At 37.9% G+C, this 26,225-nt stretch overlaps 1 protein-coding gene and 1 non-coding gene across 2 annotated transcripts in view; one reads left to right on the top strand and one right to left on the bottom strand.

The window, feature by feature from the left end:
• TEX15 (testis expressed 15, meiosis and synapsis associated) overlaps nt 1-25,484 on the bottom strand; it is a 63,718-nt gene extending 38,234 nt beyond the window's left edge. The window contains exons 1-2 of the mRNA XM_047090825.1: nt 25,346-25,484; nt 12,359-12,524 (exon numbers count right to left, since the gene is read on the bottom strand). Of these exons, the coding sequence (XP_046946781.1) occupies nt 12,359-12,524; nt 25,346-25,484 (305 nt within the window). The remainder of the gene's footprint in view (nt 1-12,358; nt 12,525-25,345) is intronic.
• Nucleotides 10,399-10,506, top strand: LOC124521400 (U6 spliceosomal RNA). Its single transcript, XR_006964495.1, has one exon. It is a non-coding gene; the product is annotated as a U6 spliceosomal RNA (small nuclear RNA).
• Nucleotides 25,485-26,225: the final 741 nt, after the last annotated feature.

Raw genomic sequence — 26,225 nt, 5'->3', positions numbered from 1 at the left:
CATGACAATTGGTGAGTTCAAGCCCCACATCGGGCTCTGTGCTGGCGGTGTGGAGTCTGCTAGGGATTCTCTCTCTCCCTCTCTGCCCCTCCCCTGCTTGTGCTCTCTCTCTCAGAATAAATAAACACATGAAAAAAAAAATCCTTACCTTCGATGATCAGAAAATAACACCTATTATTCACCTGTCACTTGCCTTTGATTAAATCCTACCCTGGACTCCTGTAAGAAAATATACCTTCTACCTCTTTCCAGTATAAATGCTAACCCCAAGGGATGAGACTCATTCTCCATCTGCTGTATTCTGCCTGTTACTTAATGCTATTCAATAAACTCTTTTTTTCACTTCCTGGCTGACATTTGATTTCCATCCTGCCCAAAGCCAAGCATCCTCTTGGATGGTCCTGCAGGACCCCTCTCCAGGGTCGAGAACCCAGCCTGCCTGCATCATTACCAAGAAGCAGGCAGATTCTATGCCAACATGATATTTATATTATCTTAAATATAAAAAATACCTAACAGTTAAGAATAATTTTCCAGAAATATTTTCTTCTGTTTTTATGCCACAATGCTGATGAGGAAGAAGTGTCACAATCTGTCAGCCCCTGTACCCTACACATACTTAAAGCTCTGAAGTGCAAAGTTCAAAAACAACTCAGTAGTCAAATGTTAAATCTGCAGATATACTCTTGGTTGTGGGTTGATCATTATTTTTTTAGCCACTATTTGATTATACATTAATTAAATAAATGTAAAAGACTTATTAGCTAAGAAAATTCACATGGATAGAGATGTATAAGTTAACACAGCACAACAAATGAGTGGTAGAAACAAGATATGATCTGGATATCTTTTGGAAGACCATGAACTTAGAACTGATGGTGTGCTACCATGATGTTTATCTACTGAAATTAACTACTACAGAGTACAAGGTATAGGTGCCTCAGACAGAATGCCCAAGTCACAGTTAATTACATTATACAGAATAGATTCCAAGATACCGTGTATATAATAGGTAGTGAATTTTTTTGAGTAAATGAAATACTTTAAGTATATCATTATCTCAAAGTTTAAGTGGAAATAAAACAATGCTATTTACTTAGCTACTAGGGTATGTGGAGGAGAGAATGAGAGTATTCAGTTAAGTATGTGCTTTAGGAAATACTTAAATAAAATGAAGTAACTGGTTTTGGAGGGCTGGAAAAAGAATTTAAATGTTTTCAAATCCATCAGATTGCTGACAGGTGATCAATGTCTAGCTGGCAAAAAGCAGAATACATGAAATGAAGCATAGTCAAACTAAGAAAAATGGGGATTTAACTAAGTTTACAGAAGTACATCTTCTTTTTTTTTTAAATTTTTTTTTTCAACGTTTATTTATTTTTGGGACAGAGAGAGACAGAGCATGAACGGGGGAGGGGCAGAGAGAGAGGGAGACACAGAATCGGAAACAGGCTCCAGGCTCCGAGCCATCAGCCCAGAGCCCGACACGGGGCTCGAACCCACGGACTGCGAGATCGTGACCTGGCTGAAGTCGGACACTTAACCGACTGCGCCACCCAGGCGCCCCCAGAAGTACATCTTTGATTCAAGGGTAGTGATGTCACAAAGACAGTGGAGTAGCAGACCCCACCCTCTGGCCTCCTAAGAAAAGATCAACAATTACACAGCTACCTACAAACAAAAACAGCTCTGGCAGAGCTTTGGCGTTCACTTAAGAAACTGCAGCAACATGGTGGCACAAAAAAACCTGAGAGTAATTGCACAAAAAGGGAAGGACGAACAGCTTCAGTTTGCCTGTATCAGCACACAAATCAAGCTGGCATTGCTCGGTCCCAAAAGGGTATTTCCCAGGTAAAAAAGAGTTCCCCTCACCAGAAAAGTGAGAGTGAGGTGAGTAACCAGCTTCCCTACCCCTCTGGGGCACTTCACGAAGGATCAAGGATCTGCTTTGGTTTTACCCAACCAGAGAATGGCAAAGCTGACACATATAGAGACTGCTGGGAACAAGGAAGAAAAGCAGAGGCTACCCGTAGCAGCCATACAACAGGAGCAACCACCTTCCTACTGACTTGTTCAGCAAACACTAGCAGCTTTCACTACTGAAGAAACCAACGGCCACAAAGCTGTGGCATACCCCTGCAAATTTCACTAGTTTCAGACCCACCTATTTATATTTGCTGACACCAGCTGCCCAAGTCTCTCTACCCACTTTCTGCCAGCAGCCAGCCAAAGACCCTCTGGCTCCGAGAGTGTAACACACCCATGCAGACTCCTGCAGCTGACATTCACCAACATGCAGGTGCTCAGGGCAAGCCCCCTCCAGTTGTGTACTTATATGCTGCTGGGTAAACAGCTGTCACCAGCCTAAAATGCTGTGTGCACACCATGCAGAGATCCTGCAGCCACATCAGACCACATCCATAGTGAAGGCTCCTACGGCTGCATGTGGGGCCAGATTAAGCCCTGTCTTCTGTCGCTGGCCTATAGCCACTCCCAACTATGCACGGGCATACCCTCTGGCCCAATCTCCATCACTGACCTCCACATTGCTATGTGTCCAGGGCAAGATCCAACCAACATGGTAGTGAACACAGCCAGATCCAGCTGCCAGTACACATGCTGGTGGCTGGCCTGTGCTGCCTGTCCTGACTTCCACCATTACGTGTGTCAGCAGCTGACCCCTGTTACAACATAGGCACCTGCAACTGAGTGTGTGCGCATGACAGACTCAGGCCACTACTGCTGCTTGCTCTGGTCCCTAGTTGACAGACCAGGGGAAGACACTGAGAACCCCAAGAGCTCATGCAGGTTATGTGAATGTCTGGCAACACTCACCAAGGACCACAAAACTGCCAATACTCTGCAGGCCAAGACCTAATCCAATGAGTTGCCATCCACCCCCCTCAGATCTGCAGCTACCATAAGCCGTGGTACCCTGCCCCCACTTGCAGGTGAGGTCTACACTTACCAACGTTCAATGTATAAAGTCTGGAAGAGGTGACCACTTCTTCAAATTCACAGACACCTACGCAAAGCTATGAGGATTATGAAGAATCAGGGAAACATGACTCCACCAAAGGTATATAGTAAACCTCTAATAACTGGCACAAAGAAATGGAGACAAAGAATTTGCCCTACTGGGGCGCCTGGGTGGCTCAGTCGGTTAAGCGTCCGACTTCAGCTCAGGTCACGATCTCGCGGTCCGTGAGTTCGAGCCCCGCGTCGGGCTCTGGGCTGATGGTTCAGAGCCTGGAGCCTGCTTCCGATTCTGTGTCTCCCTCTCTCTCTGCCCCTCCCCCGTTCATGCTCTGTCTCTCTCTGTCTCAAAAATAAATAAAAAACGTTAAAAATTTTTTTTTAATAAAAAAAAAGAATTTGCCCTAAGAATTCAAACTGTCTCTACACATTCAACATAGTATTGAAGTCCTACCTAGAAGAATTAGGCAAGAAAAAGAGATAAAAGGCATCCAAATTGGAAAAGAAGGCATCCAAATTGGAACTGTCACATTTGCAGATGGCTTGATATTATATACAGAATATCCTAAAGACTCCACCAAAAAACTCTCAGAACTAATAAATGAATTCAGCAAAGTTGCAGGACACAAAATCAATATACGGAAAATTGTTACACTTCTATAAGCTAAAAACAACTATCAGGAAGAGAAGAGGGGTGCCTGGGTGACTCAGTCAGATAAGCATCTAACTCTTGATTTTGGCCCAGATCATGATCTTATGGTTGTGAGATGGAGCCCAGTGCGGGGCTCTGTGCTGAGCATGGAGCCTGCTTAAGATTCTCTCTCTCTCACTCTTAAAAACTGAGAACAAACTGAGGGTTGATGGGGGGTGGGAGGGAGGGGAGGGAGGGTGGTGGGTATTGAGGAGGGCACCTTTTGGGATGAGCACTGGGTGTCGTATGGAAACCAATTTGACAATAAATTTCATATATTGAAAAAAAAAAAAGATTCTCTCTCTCTTCCTCTGCCCCTCCCCTGCTCACATGCTCTCTAATGAAAATAAAAAATAAATAAAATCTTTTTTAAAAATCCCATTTACAACTACATTATAAAGAAGAAAATACCTAGAAATAAATTTAATCAAGGAGGGGAAAGACCTGTACACTGAAAACTATTAAGACACTATTGTCACTATTAAGACAAAGTGAAGAACTCACAAGTAAAAAGATATTCCACGCTCATGAAATTAGAAAAATTAACATTTTTAAAATGTCCATACAACCCAAGGCAATCTACAATTCAATGCAATCCCTACCGAAATTTCAATGGCATTTTTCATAGAAATAGAATAAATAATCCTAAAACTTATATAGAACCACAAAGACCCCAAATAGTCAAAGTAATCGTGAGAGAGAAGAACAAAGCTGGAAGCACAACGCTCCCTGATTTCAATGATAATATAAAGTTATAGTAATCAACACAGCATGGTACTAGCATAAAAACAGACATATAAATCAATGGAACAGAATAGAGTCTGGAAATAAACCCAGGCATATGTGGTCAGTTGATTTATGACAAAGGAGTCAAGAACATACAATGGGAAAAGGACAGTCTCTTCAATAAATGGTGTTGGGAAAACTGGACAGCTATATGCAAAATAGACTACTTTCTTACACCACTCATAAAAATTAACTCAAAACAGATAAAAGACCTGACTGTAAGACCTGAAACCATAAATCTCCCAGAAGAAAACATAAGCAGTAAGCTCCTAGACATCAGTCTTGGCCATGATTTTTTGCATCTAACTCCAAAAGCAAAGGCAACAAAAGCAAAATAAAGAAGTGGGACTATATCAAACTAAAATACTCTGCACAGCAGAAAGAACCAACAAAAGGAAAAGACAACCTACGGAGTAGGAGAAAATATTTACAAGCCATGTATCTAGTAAGGGGTTAATATCCTAAAATACATAAGGTACGTAACAACTCAAAAGCAAAAACACAATCTGATTAAAAAATGGGCGGGGCGCCTGGGTGGCTCAGTCAGTTAAACATCTGACTTGAGCTCAGGTAATGATCTCGAGGTTCATGAGATCGAGCCCTGCATCGGGCTCTGTGCTGACAGCTCAGAGCCTGGAGCCTGCTTCAGATTCTGTGTCCCCCTCTCTCTCTCTGCCCCTCCCCCACTGATGCTCTGTCTCTGTCTCTCTCTCTCTCTGTCAAACATAAATAAACATTAAAAAAAATTTTTTTTAAATGGGCATAGAACTTTAATGGACATTTTCCTAAAGAAAATCTACTAATGGCCAACAAGTACATGAAAAGGTAGGTGCTCAACATCACTAAGCATCAGGGAAATGCATATCAAAACCCAATGAGACACTGTCTAATATCTGTTAGAATGGCTATTCTCAAAAAGACAAGATAAAGAGTGCTGGTGAGGATGTGGAGGAAATGGAACCCTGATGCATTGTTAATGGGAACATAAATTGGTGCAGTCACTATGGAAACCAGTATGGAGATTCCACAAAACATTAAAAATAGAACTACTATATGATCAAGCAATCCCACTTCTGGGTATGTATCTGAAGGAGATGAGCTTGCTATCTTAGAGAGATATCTGTATCCACCATGTTCACTGCAGCATTACTCACAATAGCCAAGACATGGAAACAACTTAAGTATCCATCAACACATGAATTGATAAATATGGGGTACACCCACACACCCACACCATAGAATACTATTCACCAATAAAACAAAGGAAATCCTTCAGTTTGTGACATAAGAATGGACCTTGAGGGCATTATGTTAAGTGAAGTAAGTCAGAGAAAGACAAATACCATTTGATCTGACTTACATGTGGAATCTAAAAACATCAAATTCATAGAAACAGAGAATAGAATGGGAGTTGCCAGGCCTAGGGTGTAGGGGAAATGGGGAGATGTTGGTCAAGGGTACAAACTTTCAGTTAAAAGATTAATAAGTTTGGAGGATCTATGGGACAGCATGGTGACTACAGTTAACAATATTGTATTATATATTTGAAAGTTGCTATGAGAAAAGAGCTTTAATATTCTCACCATAAAAACAAAACAAAATGGTTTATGATGTGAGGTAAAAGAGGAGTTAACTAACCTTACTGTGGTAAACATTTCATAACCTATGTATTAAATCATCACATTATATACTTTAAATTTACACAATGTTATATATTAATCATATTTCAATAAAGCTAGAGGGAAAATTTTTTAATATTTATTTTGAGAGTGTGAGTGGGGGAGGGGCAGTGTGAGAGGGAGAGAGAGAATCTCAAGTGGGGGTCAATCCCACAAACTCTGAGATCATGACCTAAGCCAAAATCAAGAGTCGGATGGTTAACCCACTGAGCCACCCAGGAGCCCTGGAAAAAATTTCTAACTCACACAAGTCTGGAGATGATAAAGGCAGGTATTAGTTTTCTATTGCTGCTAGAACAAATTACCACAGACTCAGTGGATTAAAACAAATCAAGTTTATTTTATAGTTAAGTAAGACGTAAGTCCAATGTAGGTCTCATCAGGTTAAAATAAAGGTGGCATTTGAACTGTGTTCCTGTCTCAGGCTCTGGGGGAGGATCTCTTCACTTGTTGGCAAAATTTACTTGCAGACGGAGCACTAACATCCTATTTCCTTTCTAGCTGTTTGCTGAATGCTGCTCCCAGGTTCTAGAAGTTACCAGCATTCCTTGAGTCATAACACCTTTCCTCCATCTTGAAAGCCAGGAAAAGCAGGCTGAATCCCTCTGAAATTTTTCCTGTCTCCTCTCTGACCCATTCTGCCTTCCTCTTACATTTCTAAGAGCTCATATCTCGAAACTGCGCTCACGCAGGTAATCCAAGGTAATCGCCCATCTGCAGGTTTGTGATCGCAATCAGATCTGCAAAGTCTTTGTTGTTATGTAAAATAACATATTCACAGATTCTAAGAATCAAGATGTGGGCATTTTTGGGGATGTACTGTGCTGCCTACTGAAGGCAGATTCTGAATTTACTCAGTTCCCCCAAAATATTAAGGATTCAAGTTTCTTTGCTTTGACTCTCCTTACTGCTGTCTATAGCTTTACTTTTATCTTTGGCTCCTCTAAGTCTTAAGAAGGCTGCCAAGCAGCAACTAGACCTATAGCTTCCTTGCTTGCGGTCCTTAATAGAGACACTGCCTTCATCTCAGGATTTCCAGGCAGGTCTCATACAGTATCCTAGTGAACCATACAGACCAGGCCTGTACATCAGTAAACCAATAAAGGAGAATAGGACAAAAAAATAGTTTGAATTATGTAAGATGATTTAGAATTGTTAGAAAGACTATAGTCTACTAACTTGGTTACCCTTTGCACACACCCTTCTTCTAACACATATACTTTCAAAAATGCTTAGGCTCACACAAAACACTTCAACCTACCTCACAAAAAGGGAACAAGCCAAAATGTCATCCAGTTACTGCATCTAACTTCAGATCCATGATCTGACTAACACGCCTTCATTTCCAACAGGTCTGGATATAGATCCCTATAGTTAACATCCATTAAGGTAATACAGCTATAAGATTATTATCTACACCCAAAATACATCGGTAAAAGGAAAAAAATAGGGTAACTACAATTAAATTCAGAAAAGTAAACAATGATACAGCAGTGGTCAGTGTTAACTGGCCCTTAGCACACAGTATGTCCTTTTGAAAAGAAGCAGCTAGTATTCTTTACCCTCAAAATTCTAAAGGCTAGTAACCATAGCAAGATCACGGTTAGACAATGGTTGCAATTAGGACTTTGTCTCCTGGCAACAAGCCTCTAAATCTTCCCATCTTCCAAGGCTCTGAATTTGGAATGGCCTTTACCTACTGCATTCCAATTAGAAACTATCCATTTCCTCCCCCATTGCATTTAAAAAATACCTTTACTGGGGCGCCTGGGTGGCTCAGTCGGTTAAGCATCCGACTTCAGCTCAGGTCATGATCTCACGGTCCATGGGTTTGAGCCCCGCGTCGGGCTCTGTGCTGACAGCCCAGAGCCTGGAGCCTGTTTCAGATACTGTGTCTCCCTCTCTCTCTGCCCCTCCCCTGTTCATGCTCTATCTCTCTCTGTCTCAAAAATAAATAAACGTTAAAAAAAAAATTAAAAAATAAAAAAATAAAAAATAAAAAAATAAAAAATACCTTTACTGTATAAACCTGAGTAGTTTCCATTTACCCAGTAGAAAATACTTAAAGAAGGTATCGGGAAGGTTGAAAGTATGTGCTCTATAGCATACTTATCTCCTGTTAAATCTCTTTTCTAATCCGAAATTCAAACTAACTTCAGAAAAGATGAATTCTTTACCTCAATCTAATTTTATGAGGCTGACCTGTGAAACCACATGAAGAAACAACCTTTCTTACCAAATCTGCAATCTGAATGTTTAAGGTCTTTTGGATCTAAGTAGGACACGGTCAGGGCACTTCAATATCCTCAAATTTCTGTATAATTTCCTTCCAAACCACAGCCTCAGGAAGCAAATGGTTATGCCCCAAAGTATAAGGGAATATCACCAACATCTCAAGTTGGCACCCTTACTGCCCTCTCTCCAAGTTAAATCCATAGTATACAATCTCTTACTTGCAAGTACCCCTGTCCCAGTACGAAATTCAGTATCAGCTGGAATGCTGTTGGCATCAAGCACAGAAACTTGTTCAAACCGGCTTAAACATAAGTTGACTTCTTATAACAAGAAATTCAGAAATCTTGCAGCTTTTATCAGGGTTGATGGGTTCTGTGGCTCCAGATGTCATCAAGGATCCAGGTTTTTTCCATCTCTTTGTCCTGCTGTCCTCAGCTTTAGGGTCGTCCTAACACTAGTCTCTTTATTACCTCAGTGGTGCTATCAGTAGCTTAAGCAAAATGCTTCCTTGTTCACATCAGATTGGCTTCTCTTTCCTAGAGACCCCCACGTCAACACATCTTCAGTGTGTTACTGACCCAAACTGATTTAGTAGCCCACCCTTGGAATCAATTACCGTTAAAGTAAATGAAGTAAACCACGGACGGCTCAGACTACATCTGGGGTGAAACAGAAATGGAGATGTCAAGTACTAATTCAACAATAACATTAAGTTGGGTACTGACAATCTTTAAAATGACATCCTTTCAATAAATTTGAAATGTTTAAAAGTAAGTAATATTAAAACAAAAAGGGTCAAACTGATACAAATAAGGCAATGGCCTTAAGAATAATTCAGTTTCTCTTTTACCCATTAATACCAGCTCAAGTTTAATTCTTTAAAGCATCTCTTAAAATTCTTAAGAATAGGGGCGCCTGGGTGGCGCAGTCGGTTAAGCGTCCGACTTCAGCCAGGTCACGATCTCGCGGTCCGTGAGTTCGAGCCCCGCGTCGGGCTCTGGGCTGATGGCTCAGAGCCTGGAGCCTGTTTCCGATTCTGTGTCTCCCTCTCTCTCTGCCCCTTCCCCGTTCATGCTCTGTCTCTCTCTGTCCCAAAAATAAATAAACGTTGAAAAAAAAAATTCATAAAAAAAAATAAAAAAATTCTTAAGAATAATCAGTCCCTCATCTGTGCACCTGTATGTTTATGATAACGCTGTATTTTATATTTAGCTGTATGTGTTCTAAACTAGAATGTGAACTCTTTAAGGCTGAGGAACAAACACTCATTTTCTCTGAGGGTATCAAAAATCGTGTCTGACACAATAGGCACTCAGATGTTTAATGAATGATCGAATACATAGATGTTTAGATTATTAACGCTTTCACCTATTTCAGATTTAAGAAGTGATAGATGGAATGGAGATAAGAAGTGGAAAGTAGTGTCCTTTTGGAGATACTTGCTTTTGCTGAGCCCATAGACATATTAACTCCTCCAAGGTGAGTGATAAAAAGAAAAGCCAGAAGCAGTCAATGTTACTATACTTTTTCTTTTCATTCTATTATTTTCTTCTGCTAACCATTCTTTTTTAAAGTTTATTTTTATTGTTTTAATTTACATCCAAGTTAGTTAGCATATAGTACAACAATGATTTCTGAAGTAGATTCCTTAATGCCCCTTACCCATTTAGCCCATCCCCCTCCAATAACCCCTCCAGTAACCCTCTGTTTGTTTTCCATATTTAGGAGTCTCTTACGTTTTGTTCCCCTCCCTGTTTTTTATTATTTTTGCTTCCCTTCCCTTATGTTCATCTGTTTTGTATCTTAAAGTCCTCATATGAGTGAAGTCATTTGTCTTTCTCTGACTAATTTCACTTAGCATAATACCTTCCAGTTCCATCCACGTAGTTGTAAATGGCAAGATTTCATTCTTTTTGATTTCTGCTAACCATTCTTATTTATTTTTCCTTTTATTTTATTCCCACTTGTGCCTTAAGGTTAATTAAGGGCCCTTTAAAACCTATGGAGTTTTAAAATATGAAATAAAAATTTGTGCTCACTTCAGCAGCACATACACTAAAACTGGAATGATACAGAGAAGATTAGTATGGCCCCCTGTGCAAGGATGATATGCAAATTGGTGAAAATTCCACTTAAAAAAAAAAAGAAAGAAAAATTTAACTTAATTTAACAATTAAGTGTCCACTGTGTTGCCAGTTTCATGCTATGGACATAAACACAAATGAGATAAAACTCACAATACAGGAGAATCTCACAAAACCAATATTTGTAGTAAGAAAAATGAGTATAAAGTACTATGGGAAACAAATGAGTTTGTCTAATTGGGCAAATACCTAAGAAACCAATAAATCTATATTGTTGGTTATTTGCAATGTTCTTACATGTCTTGTTGCATGGTTCTAATTTCTCTGCTAACTTTAAGAGGTTGTAAATTAAGTGTTGGGCAGGGGGGCATTACAAAAAAGGGTAAAATTTTAAAAAGCCTAGAAGAACCAAAATCAAAGAGCAATACCAGGAATTAATTTTTGATCAAACTATTACTTCAATTTAAAAGTGGCAGGATATATCCAGTCCATTCTACTTTTGCTCAAAACTGTGGTGCCTAGATGAAAGAATATGCTATCAACTATATCTGTCATTCCCACCAATTCTCTCAAAGTGATACCAGGGGGTATGTATGTTTAAGTCAAGAGTAATTAATTTTATTTTATTTATTTATTTAAAAAAAATTTTTTTTTTCAACGTTTATTTATTTTCGGGACAGAGAGAGACAGAGCATGAACGGGGGAGGGGCAGAGAGAGAGGGAGACACAGAATCAGAAACAGGCTCCAGGCTCTGAGCCATCAGCCCAGAGCCCGATGCGGGGCTCGAACTCACGGACCGCGAGATCGTGACCTGGCTGAAGTCGGACGCTTAACCGACTGCGCCACCCAGGCGCCCCAAGAGTAATTAATTTTAAAACAAAAAAAGAAACAAAAAACATTCCAAAATGAGTTCTAAGTATGGGTCTTGCATCAAACTACAGTTAGGTTTTACATTAAATGCAAATTGATAAAGGAGAAAAATTCAGAAAATGAAAAAGCTGTATTGTATTCACATAAGATCTAGACCTATAAATGCAAAATGTTTATAATGAGAAATTGCATATGCTTTTCTTCTTTCTTATCAAAACAACATAATGGATTATGCCTTCCCAAAAAGTACAAGTAGTACTTTTGAAAAATTAGTATCAGAAATAGTTGTATACCTGAAACTAATGTAAATACTATGTGTTAACTACACTCAAAAGTTTTTCAGAAGAAAAAAAATAGTGGCTCTAGTGGAATAGCTGGAAATAGCCAGATATAATCTTGCCAAATTAAAACATCAACTAAGTCTCTGAATGGTTGAGTCAAGGAAAAAAAAGTTATTTTTCTAAATTCTTTTTTAAAATTTTTTAATGTTTGTTTATTTTTGAAAAAGAGGACACAAGTGGGGGGAAGAGTAGAGAGAGAGGGAGACACAGATTCTGAAGCAGGCTCCAGGCTCTGAGCTGTCAGCACCTGACTCGGGGTTCAAACTCACAAGCTGTGAGATCACGACCTGAGCCGAAGTCAGATGCTCAACCGACTGAGCCACCCAGGTGCCCCCATTTTTCTGAATTCTTTAACTGCTGTTTTATATTATCCAGGAGGCACAAAGAATCTATACAATGGCTGCTCAATAAATGTGCTGATATATGCTTCTGAAAAATTTATCAGGATTAAAAAACTACATGTGTCTGAAATCTGGCTACGTTAACCTGTAAAATTTATTAACCAAAATATCACACTTAGCTCTTCACTATTACACAAGGCCATGAGAAGCCAATAAAATAATGAATAAATAATCTCTGTACTTATTTTTTTAGTGGTACTTACCAAATCTCAAATGGTAGAAATTACTAATTTATATAAAACTTTATAGTAAAAATGAAAAAAAAATCTCAACTTATAGGTCATAATAACTTACCTCTTAGAAGTAAATTTTTTTTCCAGATCCTCATTGTGAACCAGTTTTGTATCCCCAAACTGCCATGATGATTGCAGATCACAGCCTACATCAAGCCGGCACTGGTTAAGAGTATCATGTATGAAACTATACTCTCTAGTGTTGGTGCAACAAGGTGACAAGTAAGCTAAAGATAAAGAAAAGGGCAAGTCGTTATTTGACTTTAAAATTACATCTTTGTACATCTACACAATGACATATAATATCAAAACCAGAAAAATAATATTGGTACAATCCACAGATCTTAAGATTTTATCAGTTTTACATATACTTGTATTTGTGTGTATAGTTCTATGTAATTTTACCATATGTATAGATTCATGGCAACCACTATAATCAAGATTCATCACCACAAAGATCTCCCTTACTGTTTTATAAACAGAATCATACTGATAACCCTATTCCCCTTCTCTGCCTCTAAGTCTTGAAAACTACTCATCTGTTCTCCATATTCTATACCTTTGTCATTTCAAGAATGTTTTGTTAAGTAGAATTTTGTATTTGTGACCTATGGACATTGGCTTTTTTCATTCAAGATAATCCCTTTGAGATCCAACTAAGTTGTTATTTCAGTAGATGGTTTCTTTTTATTGCTAAGTATTCCATGGTATGGATGTACCATAGTCTAACCATCCACTCACTGTAAACCTAGGTGGTAGCCAATTTTTGGCTATTCCAAATAAGGCTGCTATGAACATTTGTGTATGGTTTTTGTGTGGACCTAAGTTTTCACTTCTCTGGGATATGCCCAAAAGTGCAATTTCTGGGTTATATGATAATTGCACGTTTGGTGTTTTTAAGAAACTATCAAACTGTTTTTCAAAGAGTGGCTGAGCTATCTTACATTTCCGCTGGTTATATGACTGATTTGGTTTCTCCACATCTTTGCTAACATTTGGCATTGTTACTCTTTTAATTTTAGCTGTTTCATCAAATGAGTAGTGGTATCTTATTGTGGTTTCCATTTCCTTAATGGCTATGATGTTGAACATCTTTTTATATGCTCATTTGCTGTCTGTACATCCTCTTTAGTGAAATGTCTGTTCATGTTTTTTTCCTTACTATTGGAATGTCTTTTTCTTACTATTGAATTTGCAAAGCACTTTACATGCTCAAGATCTGAGTTCTTCTCAGATACATGATTTACAAGTGTTGACGAGGATGTGGAGAAAAAGGAACCCTTGTGCACTGTTGGTGGGAATGTTAGTTCTTCAAAAAATTAAAAACAGAAATACCATACGATTCAGTAATTCCACTACTGGGTTTTTACCCCCCAAAATGAAAACACAAATGTGAAAAGACACATGAACCCCTATGTTTAGCGCATCATTATTTACAATAGCCAAGGTATGGAAGAAGCCCAAGTGTCCAATGATAGATGAGTGAATAAAGATGTGGTATATAGGGGTGCTTGGGTGGCTCAGTCGGTTGAGTGTCTGACTTCGGCTCACGTCATGATCTCACAGCTCATGGGTTCCAGCCCCACGTCGGGCTCTGTGATGACAGCTCATAGCCTGGAGCTGCTTTAGATTCTGTGTCTCCTCTGCCCTTCCCCAGCTCACGCTCTGTCTCTCTTTCAAAAAAAAAAAAACCATTAAAAATTTTTAAAAAAAGCTGTGGTATATATATTTACAATTTAATATTAGTCACAAAAAAGGATAAGATCTTGCCATTTGCAACAACATGGATGGACCTAGAGGATATTATGCTACATGAAATAAGTCAGAAAGAGAAAAAACAAATACCATATGATTTCACTTATATGTGGAAAATAAAAAACAAAAAGTAAAAATCAGACCCATAAATAGAAAAACTGATGGTTGCCTGAGGGAAGGGGGGTGGAAGGAAGAGCAAAATGGGTAAAGGGGAGTAGCAGATATGGGTTTCCCATTATGGAATAAATAAGTCATGGGGAGAAAAGGTACAGCATAGGGAATATAGTCAATGGTACTTAACAGTGTTGAACATTGTATGGTGACAGATAGTAGCTACACTTGTCGGGAGCACAGCATAATGTAGACTTGTTGAATCACTATGCTGTACACCTGAAACTAATGTAACATTGTGTGTCAACTATACTTAAAACAAAAAAACAAAACCCTACCTTTTTTCCCACTAAGCTTGTATTTTCACTTACCTAACAGTCTTTTACAAAAATTTCTAGTTGTGATGAAGCCAATTTATCAACTTTTCCTTTTTTTTTTTTAAAGTTTATTTATTTTTTTTTAGTAATCTCTATACCCAGTGTGGGGCTCAAATTTATATACCTTGTGCTTTTGACATCACTTCTGAGAACTATTCTAGATTCTTCAGATTTCTTCTAGAAATTTTAGTTTCACATTTTCCATTTAAACCCATGATTCTTTTTCCACGATTTTAGTTTCAAGTAATCTCTACACCCAGTTTGGGGCTTGAACTCACAATCTTAAGATCAAGAGTCGCATGATCTACAAAATGAGCCAGCCAGGCCCCACCCATGATTCAACTGTAATTATGTTTTGTGTGAAGTAGGGAGAAGTTCATTTTCTTGCCTATGGATGCTGTCCAATTGCTCCAGCAATATCTGATGAAAAGACTACCTTTCCTCCATTGAATATACTTTCATAAAAATTAACTGAAAGAAAATCAAACAAGTGTATTAATGCGGGTTTATTTCTGGAGTCTCTATTCTGTTCCACTCATGTCTATTCTTCTGCCAATGCTATGCTGTCTTGATTACTGTAGCTACAGAGTAAGCTTTTAGTATTGAGCAGAGTAATTACACTTTGTGTTTCTACTTCAAAATTGTGTAAGCTATTCTAGTTTCTTTGCCTTTTCATGCAAATTTGAGAATAAATTTATTTACAAAAAGACTTGCTGGGATTTTGAGAGAAATGGCAATAAATCTAAATTTGTGGAGAACTGACATCTTCATTATGCTGAGTCTTCTAATCCATGAATGTAAGTACACTTCCCCAGTAACAGATTCTCTTTGACTTCTTTCATCAGCATTTATTGTTTAAAGCAAAAAACACCATACATGTTTTTGTTAGACTTCTACATATGTATTTCATGTTTTGAGCTATTATAAATGGCATTATGTTTGATATTCGTGTTAATTTTCACGTGCTCCTTGCTAATCTATAAAAATTTAACTGATTTTTTCCATTTTTTAAAAATTGAGACATAGCTGAGTTGGTATACAATAATATATTAGTTTCAGGTATACAACATAGTGATTCAACAATTATATACTTTACAAAATGCTCACCACAATAAGTATAGTTACCATATGTCACCATCCAAAGTCACTACAATATTATTAATTATATCCCCTAGACTGTATTTCTCATTCCCATGACTTAACTTATAACTGGAAGTTTGTACTTCCTAATCTCCTTCACTTATTTTGCCCATTCCCCCAACTTCTCTCCCCTCTGGCTACCCTTAGTTTCTTTTCTGTATTTATGAGTCTATTTCTGCTTTTTTCTTGTTCACTTGTTCTGTTTTTTAGATTCCACATGTTAAGTGAAATCATATGGTATTTGTGTTTTTCTAAGTTATTTCACACAGTATAATACCCTCTAGGTCCATCCATGTTGTCACAAATGGCAAGATTTTATTCTTTTTTATGGCTAATGTTCCTGTGTGTATGTGTGTGTGTGTACATCTACTCCATCTTCTTTATCCATTCAACCATCTATGGACACTTAGTTGCTTCTATGATTTTTCTATTTTAATCATGCATCCAGTGACCTTGCTGGACTTACTAGTTGGGGACTTTTTTTTTTTTTTTTTTAAATTCCTTGGGTTTCCCTACGTTATCTTCAAACAGAAAATTTTATTTCTTCTTTTTTTTTATTTCTTCTTTTCTTGTTTTTATTTTTAAAAAAAAATTTTTTTTCAATGTTTATTTTGGGACAGAGAGAGACAGAGCATGAACGGGCGAGGGGCAGAGAGAGAGGGAGACACAGAATCAGAAACAGGCTCCAGGCTCTGAGCCATCAGCCCAGAGCCCGACGCGGGGCTCGAACTCACGGACCGTGAGATCGTGACCTGGCTGAAGTCGGACGCTTAACCGACTGCGCCACCCAGGCGCCCCCTTTTCTTGTTTTTAAATCAATTTCATTCACTTTTTGCACTGGCTACAATTTCCAGCACTATGTTCATAAGAATGGTAAATGAGAATGTTCTTGCCTTCTTCTCTTACAGAGAAAACTTGTTGTTCATCATTAAGTGTGATGTTAGCTACAGTCATTTTTAATATACTCCTTATCAAGTTGAGGAAATTGCCCTGTTCTTAGTCTGCTGGGTCTTTGTCATGAGTGTTGAAACTTGTCAAATGCTTTCTTTGCATTAATTAATATGATTATGCAATTGTTCTCTATCCTGCAAATATAGATTCACTTTCAAATACAAAACCAGGCTTGCATCCCTCAAATAAATTTTCTTTGGTACTCTGGTCTAATTCATTTTATATACAGTGCTGTTGAATTCGCTTATATTTTGTATAAGATTTCTGCACCAATATTCATGATGGATATTGGCAAGTGTTGTTCTTTTTTTGTATTGCATTTGTCTGCTTGTAATATCATAAAATTATTTTCTATTTTCTGGAAGAGGTTCTGTGGAATTTGTATTAACTCTTTTTTAAATGTATAGCATTCTGGGGCATCTGCGTGGCTCAGTCGGTTGAGTGTCCTACTTCGGCTCAGGTCATGATCTCATGGTTCATGAGTTTGAGCCCTGCGTTGTGCCCACTGCTGCCAGTGCAGAGCTCACTTCATATCCTCTGTCCCCCTCTGTCTCTGCTCCTCCCCAGCTTGTGTTCACTCTCTCTCAAAAATAAAATAATTAAATTAATAATTAAATTAATAATTAATTAATTAAATGTTTAGAATTCTCCAGTGAAACCATCTGGGTCTGGAGACTTCTTTTCCAACAATGTTTTGTTACTTTGTAGTTTCTGACAAATGGGTCTATTTCATCTATGTTTATGTAAGTAGATCTGTTCATAATATTCCCTTATTAACCTTTAATGCTGTGGGTCAGAAATGATACCCCATTTCATTCCTGATAGTGGTAATTTGTAATATTTGTCCCTTCTGTCAGTCTTGCTAAAGGTTTGTCAAGTTTTTTATTTTTTCAATCAACCAACTTATTTTTCATTGATTTTCCTTCTTTGCTTGTTTTGGGCTTGTTATTCTGTTCTTATTTTCTTAAGGTGGAAGCTGAAGTTGGTTATGAAATCATTCCTATTTTTAAAAAATTTAATTCCAGAACAGTTAACACACAGTGTTAACATATAGTTTCAGGTGTACAATATAGTGATTCAACAATTCTATACGTTACTCAGTGCTCCTCAAGATAAATGTACTCTTAACTCCCCTTCACCTATTTCACCCATCTCTCTACCCACTTCCCCTCTGGTAACCATCAGTTCTCTATAGTTAAGAGTCTGGTTTTGGCTTGTCTCTCTCTCTCTTTTTTTAATAATTTTTTCAGTGTTTGTTTATTTTTGAGAGAGACAGAGTATGAGCAGAGAAGGAGCAGAGAGGAAACAGAGAATCTGAAGCAGGCTCCAGGCTCTGAGCTGTCTGCACAGAGCCAGACAGGAGGCTCAAACTCCTAAATGGAGATTCATGACCTGAGCCAAAGTCGGACACTTACCCAATTGAGCCACCCAGGTGCCCCACTGGCTTGTCTCTTTTTAATTTTGTTCATTAATTTTCTTCAATTTCACATGAGTGAAATCACATGGTATTTGTCTTTCTCTGACTTATATTGCTTAGCATTACACTCTCTAGATCCATCCAAGTTGTTGCAAATGTCGATTTCATTCTTTTTTATGGCTGAATAGTATTCCACTGTGTGTGTGTGTGTGTGTGTGTGTGTGTGAGAGAGAGAGAGAGAGAGAGAGAGAGAGAGAGAGTATTCCACGTCTTCTTTATCCATTCATCTATCAATGGACATTTGGGCTGCTTCCATAATTTAGCTATTGTGAGTTAACTTCAATAAACATACAGGTTTCTGAATTAGTGTTTTTGTATTCTTTGGATAAATACCCAGTTGTGGAATTACTAGATCATATGAAACCCTTTCTATTTTCTAATGTTAAGTATTCAGTGCTATAAATTTGTTAGCAATGCTTTAGCTGTGTCCCTAAAATTCTGCTATGTTGCGTTTTCATTTTGATTCAATGCATTTTATTTCTCTTGAAATCTCATGAATATTTAGAAATGTGTTATTTTCCATGTGTCTTGAGACCTATTACTTTCTATGAATTTCTACTTTGCATATGGTCCAAGAACATATTCTGTATGACTTCAATTCTTTAAATATGGGGAGATGTGTTTCAGGGCCCAACATATTGTCTATCTTGATTAGTGTCAAATGAGCGTTTGAAAAGAATATCTCCTCTGCTGTTGTTGGGTGAAGTCATGTATAAATGTCAATTAGATTCTGTTGTTTGATGGTGTCAAGTTCTTCTGTATCTTTGCTGATTTTCTGCCTTAATAGTTCAGTTCTACCAATTGTTGACACAGGTATACTAAAGTCTCCAGCTATAAATCTGAATTTGTCCATTTCTTCTTTAACTTCTAACAATTTTGATTCATGCATACTGAAGCTCTGTTGTTTGATGTATACACATTAAGGTTTGCTATGTCTTATGGGTAGATTGACCCTTTCTCTCATCATTATGCAACATCCCTCTTTGTTCCTGGTAATTTTTTTTTCTCAGAATTCTGCTTTATCTGATATGAATAAAGCTAGTCTTGCTTTATTTTGGCTGTTTCCATGGCCTTTCTGCCTATGTTACTTTAAAAAATGTGTATCACTATATTTGCAGTGGATTTATCAACATTATATACTTAAGTCATCTTAAAAAATATATTGTATCAAAAAAAAGAAAAAATATATTGTATCATTCAGGGCCCTTGTTTCTTTCTTCTCAAGTGCACATGGAACATTCTCCAAGATAGATCACATACTGGGTCACAAAACAGCCCTTCATAAGTATAAAAGAATTGAGATCATACCATGCACATTTTCAGACCACAATGCTATGAAGCTTGAAATCAACCACAAGAAAAAAGTCTGGAAAACCTCCAAAAGCATGGAGGTTAAAGAACACCCTACTAAAGAATGAATGGGTCAACCAGGCAATTAGAGAAGAAATTAAAAAATATATGGAAACAAATGAAAATGAAAATACAACAATTCAAATGCTTTGGGATGCAGCGAAGGAGGTCCTGAGAGGAAAATACATTACAATCCAGGCCTATCTCAAGAAACAAGAAAAATCCCAAATACAAAATCTAACAGCACACCTAAAGGAAACAGAGGCAGAACAGCAAAGACACCCCAAACCCAGCAGAAGAAGAGAAATAATAAAGATCAGAGCATAAATAAACAATATAGAATATAAAAAAACTGTAGAGCAGATCAACGAAACCAAGAGTTGGTTTTTTTGAAAAAATAAACAAAATTGATAAACCTCTAGCCAGGCTTCTCAAAAAGAAAAGGGAGATGACCCAAATAGATAAAATCATAAATGAAAATGGAATTATTATGACCAATCCCTCAGAAATACAAGCAATTATCAGGGAATACTATAAAAAATTATATGCCAACAAACTGGACAACCTGGAAGAAATGGACAAATTCCTAAGCACCCACACACTTCCAAAACTCAAACAGGAAGAAATAGAAAACTTGAACAGACCCATAATCAGTGAAGAAATTGAATCAGTTATCAAAAATCTCCCAACAAATAAGAGTCCAGGACCAGATGGTTTCCCTGGGGAATTCTACCAGACATTTAAAGCAGAGATAATACCTATCCTTCTCAAGCTGTTCCAGAAAATAGAAAGGGAAGGAAAACTTCCAGACTCATTCTCTGAAGCCAGCATTACTTTGATTCCTAAACCAGACAGAGACCCAGCAAAAAAAGAGAACTACAGGCCAATATCCCTGATGAATATGGATGCAAAAATTCTCAGTAAGATACTAGAAAATCAAATTCAACAGCATATAAAAAGAATTATTCACCATGATCAAATGGGATTCATTCCTGGGCTGCAAGGCTGGTTCAATATTCGCAAATCAATCAATGTGATACATCACATTAATAAAAGAAAAGAAAAGAACCATATGATCTTGTCAATTGATGCAGAAAAAGCATTTGACAAAATTCAGCATCCTTTCTTAATAAAAACCCTTGAGAAAGTCGGGATAGAAGGAACATACTTGAACATCATAAAAGCCATTTATGAAAAGCCCACAGCTAATATCATTCTCAATGGGGAAAAACTGAGAGCTTTCCCCCTGAGATCAGGAACACGAAGGGATGTCCACCTTCACCGCTGTTGTTTAACATAGTGTTGGAAGTACTAGCATCAGCAATCAGATAACAAAAGGAAATCAAAGGCATCAAAATTGGCAAAGATGAAGTTAAGCTTTCACTTTTTGCAGATGACATGATATTATAGATGGAAAACCCGACAGACTCCACCAAAAGTCTACTAGAACTGATGTATGAATTCAGCAAAGTCGCAGGATACAAAATCAATGTACAGAAATCAGTTGCATTCTTATACACTAATAACGAAGCAACAGAAAGACAAATAAAGAAACTAATCCCATTCACAATTGCACCAAGAATCATAAAATACCTAGGAATAAACCTAACCAAAGATGTAAAAGATCTGTATGCTGAAAACTATAGAAAGCTAAGGAAGGAAATTGAAGAAGATATAAAGAAATGGAAAAACATTCCACGCTCATGGATTGGAAGAATAAATATTGTTAAAATGTCAATACCACCCAAAGCTATCTACACATTCAATGCAATCCCAATCAAAATTGCACCAGCATTCTTCTTGAAGCTAGAACAAGCAATCCTAAAATTTGTATGGAACCACAAAAGGCCCTGAATAGCCAAAGTAATTTTGAAGAAGAAGACCAAAGCAGAAGGCATCACAATCCCAGACATTAGCCTCTACTAAAAAGCTGTAATCATCAAGACAGCATGGTATTGGCACAAAAACAATAGACACACATAGACCAATGGAATAGAATAGAGACTCCAGAATTGGACCCACCAAAGTATGGCCAACCTAATCTTTGACAAAGCAGGAAAGACTATCCAATGGAAAAAAGACAGTCTCTTTAACAAATGGTGCTGGGAGAACTGGACAGCAACATGCAGAAGAATGAAACTAGACCACTTTCTTATACCATTCACAAAAATAAACTCAAAATGGATAAAGGACCTGAATGTGAGACAGGAAACCATAAAAACCCTAGAAGAAAAAGCAGGAAAAAAACCTCCCTGACCTCAGCCGCACCAATTTCGTAGTTGACACATCTCCAAAGGCAAGGGAATTAAAAGCAAAAATGAACTATTGGGACCTCATGAAGATAATAAGCTTCTGCACTACAAAGGAAACAATCAACAAAACTAAAAGGCAATCGATGGAATGGGAAAAGATACTTCCAAATGACATATCGGACAAAGGGCTAGTATCCAAAATCTATAAAGAACTCACCAAACTCCACACCCGAAAAACACATAATCCAGTGAAGAAATGGGCAGAAAACACGAATAGACACTTCTCTAGAGAAGACATCCAGATGGCCAACAGGCACATGAAAAGATGCTCAACGTTGCTCCTCATCAGGGAAATACAAATCAAAACCATACTCAGATACCACCTCACACCAGTCAGAGTGGCCAAAATGAACACATCAGGAGACTATAGATGCTAGAGAGGATGTGGAGAAACAGGACCCTCTTGCACTGTTGGTGGGAATGCAAACTGGTGCAGCCATTCTGGAAAACAGTGTGGAGCTTGCTCAAAAAATTAAAAATAGATCTACCCTATGACCCAGCAATAGCACTGCTAGGAATTTACCCAAGGGATACAGGAGTGCTGATGCATAGGGGCACCTGTACCCCAATGTTTACAGCAGCACTTTTAACAAGAGCCAAATTATGGGAAGAGCCTAAATGTCTATCAACTGATGAATGGATAAACAAATTGTGGTTTATATACACAATGGAATACTACGTGGCAATGAGAAAGAATGAAATATGGCCTTTTGTAGCAACATGGATGGAACTGGAGAATGTTATGCTAAGTGAAATAAGTCACACAGAGAAAGACAGATACCATATGTTTTCACTCTTATGTGGATCCTGAGAAACTTAACAGAAGACCATGGGGGAGGAGAACTCCCCCACTGACTCTAAAAAAGTTAGAGAGGGAGGGAGCCAAACCATAGGAGACTCTTGAAAACTGAGAACAATCTGAGGGTTGATGGGGGGTAGAAGGGAGGGTAGGGTGGGTGATGGGTATTGAGGAGGGCACCTGTTGGGATGAGCACTGGGTGTTGTATGGAAACCAATGAGACAATAAATTTCATATTAAAAATAAATAAATAAAAATATATTGTGTCAACCCGTTTTTTTAATTGGTATATATCATTTACACTTAATATAATTGGTATGTTAGGGCTTAAGCCTGCCATTTATCTGTTTTTTCCTCCACTGTTCAATTCTTGATTTCATTTTCCTGACTTCCTATGGGTCAGGAAACATTTAAAACATTTAAAAAAATCCATTTTGATCTATTTTTATAAAAATCTTTTAATTCTGATGTAACTGCAGATTCACATGTAGTTGTAATATATAATACAGAGAGCACCTATATTCCCATTCACCCAGTTCCTTCCAATGGTAACATCTCACTTTATAATTATTTCCTCTATATACACTGAGAATCACATCAGAGAATGTTACAACTTTTTTTCCAACTGTCAAACATAATTATAAAACTCAAGAGAAGGATGGCTCATTATATTTCCCTGTATTTTGAATCTTTCCTTAATTCCTAATGTTCCCAGCTTCCTTCTTCTGTTGCTTTGTTTAGAGAACTTTGTTCAGCCATTCTTTCAGCCATGTGTTGATGAAAAAATTTTAATTTACTTCATCTGAAAATGTCTACTTCATTTCTATTCCTGAAGGATATTTTTGCCAGGGACAGAACTATGGGTTGACAGTTCTTCTCCTTCTATACTTAAATATTATGCCACCTCCTCTAGGCTCCATGGTTTCTAATGAGAAATCTTCTGTCATTCAAAAAAATTTTCCCCTATAGGGGCACCTGGCTGGCTCAGTTGGTTGAAGCACATGACTCTTACTCTTGGGAGTCATGAGCTCAAGCCCCCTGTTGGGCATAGAGTTTACTTAAAAAAATTTTTTTCCCTTATAGATATGTGGTTGCTCTAGTTGCTTTCAAGATTTTTCTGTCCTTAGTCTTCAGAAGTTTGATTATGCTATGCTATAGCATGGACTTTTTGGGTTTATGGAACCTTCAGCCTTTTGACTATGCAGGTTTATGCCCTTTGCCAAATTTGGGAAATTTTTTAGCCAATATTCCTTCAAGTACTTTTCTACACTCTTTCTCTTCTTCTTTGGGGACACTGAGGACAAAGATGTTAAATCTTATATTATTGTTCCACACATTCCTGAAGCTCTGGTATTTTTTTGTGTGTGTGCATGTGTACGTTCTCCCGTGTCATTCAGACTGAGTAATTTCTATTGTTATTATCTTCAAATTCACTGACTATTTCCAATGTCTTCTTCTCAACTCTTCTCTGGATCCATCCTTTGAGTTTTTATTTTGATTATTGTATTTTTCAGTTCCAAAATTTCTACTTGGTTCTTTATTACATTTTGCATTTTTTTGAGATTTTCTATTTTTTCATTTGTTTCAAGAGTGTTCATAGTTGCTTACTGAAACACCATTATAATGGCTGCCTTAAGAGCCTTGTCAGATTAATTCCAACATCTGTTTCATCAGAGTATTGGCATCTATGGATTACTTTGTCTCATTCAAGTTGACATTTTTCCTGGTTGGTAGAAAATGAGTGATTTCAAAAAATTTTATTTTGGTCATTTTGGATATTGTTAAGATATTCTGGATCATATTTAATCTTGGGTTTTACCAAGCCTCTACTGAAATTGAGCTAACAGGGGAAACTGCCAGTAAGAAAAGGGAGGGACTGATTTCTTTACCACCAGATTGGACTGAAGTCCTGGCTCCCTACAGAGTCTCCAACAACACTGTGTGTGTGTGGGGGGGGGTGCTTTGTTACCATGAGAAAGGGGTAGAAGTCACTCCTCCTGACTCAGCCTCCAATGACAATGTGGGAAAGGGACAGGTGTTTTGTAACTGACAGGTGTGATAGCAGTCCAGGCTCCATACTTGGTCTTCATGGACTCTATTCCAAATGAGAAGGGGTGGCTCATCACCACAGGGCAGGGATGGAAAACCACTGACACTGCAGGGGAGGGGATGCCAGGGAGGGGAACCTGTTACTGCCATGAAGGGGAGAGGAGTGGATAGAAGTCTAAGCCCTCCACTTAGCTTTTGCTAACAAAGGTGTACCGGCTATATTTTTCCCCCTAGTTTTTTGTAGGAGTAAGGGATATACTGTCAAATAAGTTTCTATTTTTCTAGGATGTGCCCTTCCTAGTCCTTTTCAAGGGAGAAGACACTTTTCTTGGGGCTTTCTGTGTCTATTCCAGCTGGTATTCCTGGACTGTTGGCATATGATCTGAGACATGGAGGAAACAAAAACATAAAATCCAGAGAACTTACTGCAGTGACATTCCTTGAGTCCCAGGGTTTTTAAGTGGTCCATCTTCTCTACACCTTCCAAAGTCTTCTATTTGTTTTGTGTATAATGTCCAGCAATTTTAAGTGTACTTAGTGAAAGGGATAGGAGACATGTCTGTTTCATTGTGTGTGAACCAAAGGTACATGTGTGTTTAAGGAATTAAAGGCATGACTTCATCTAATTTTATATAGTCAAAACAGAAGATGAACACAAACTAAGAATCAGAAAAATGCAGTAATAGTTATGAAATAACCCCGTCTTCCTTGGAAATAGTAAATTTACCTTTCCCAGCTGCCCTCCTGATCTTGGGAATAGTGAATTTCTTCAAAGGACTGACTTCTACACCAGCAAGTAATAAAGGCTCACTGGTTGAGTTCATTTTCCATAGTGTCTTGTGTTTAGCAATATCTTTCATTTCCATTTTGTTGGTGGCCTAAAATCAACCCGAAATTATTAAACAAAAGGTCAATTAATAAGTAAGAGGCAATGGCAGTAAAACTTTAAAATTTCTTTTTTTTTTTTTAATTTTTTTTTTTTCCAAACGTTTATTTATTTTTAAGACAGAGAGAGACAGAGCATGAACGGGGGAGGGGCAGAGAGAGAGGGAGACACAGAATTGGAAACAGGCTCCAGGCTCTGAGCCATCAGCCCAGAGCCTGACGCGGGGCTCAAACTCCCGGACCGCGAGATCGTGACCTGGCTGAAGTCGGACGCTTAACCGACTGCGCCACCCAGGCGCCCCAAAACTTTAAAATTTCTTACATGGAATTGAACACACTGTCTTGGTCACACTCACAACAGGTTCCAATCACAATTTGTCAGGTCACACAAAATAAAAAATTAACAGCTTTAGCTTTTACATAATGTTTTAAATATTTATTTTGTAGCTTCTAATAAACCTTTTCTCTGTAATTTGTAAAACTGTAATGGGGTAACTAAAAGTGTGTGTTCCTGAAAAGTTTAATAACTTCCATACAATTTTAAAAAAATGTTTATTTAATTTTGATGGGGTAGGGACAGAGAGAGAAGGAGACAGAGGATCTGAAGCAGGCTCTATGCTGACGGCAGTGAGCCCAATGTGGAGCTCAAACTCACGGACTGTGAGTCATTACCTGAGCTGACACCAGATGCTCAACCGACTGAGCCACCCAGTCACCTCTGA

Source organism: Lynx rufus, unplaced genomic scaffold (genome assembly GCF_022079265.1).
Source record: "Lynx rufus isolate CCGP_SWC_20201006 ecotype Redwood Valley unplaced genomic scaffold, mLynRuf1.p SCAF_3, whole genome shotgun sequence".
Lineage (NCBI taxonomy): Eukaryota > Metazoa > Chordata > Mammalia > Carnivora > Felidae > Lynx > Lynx rufus.
This window is presented reverse-complemented; position numbering and strand designations above follow the sequence as displayed.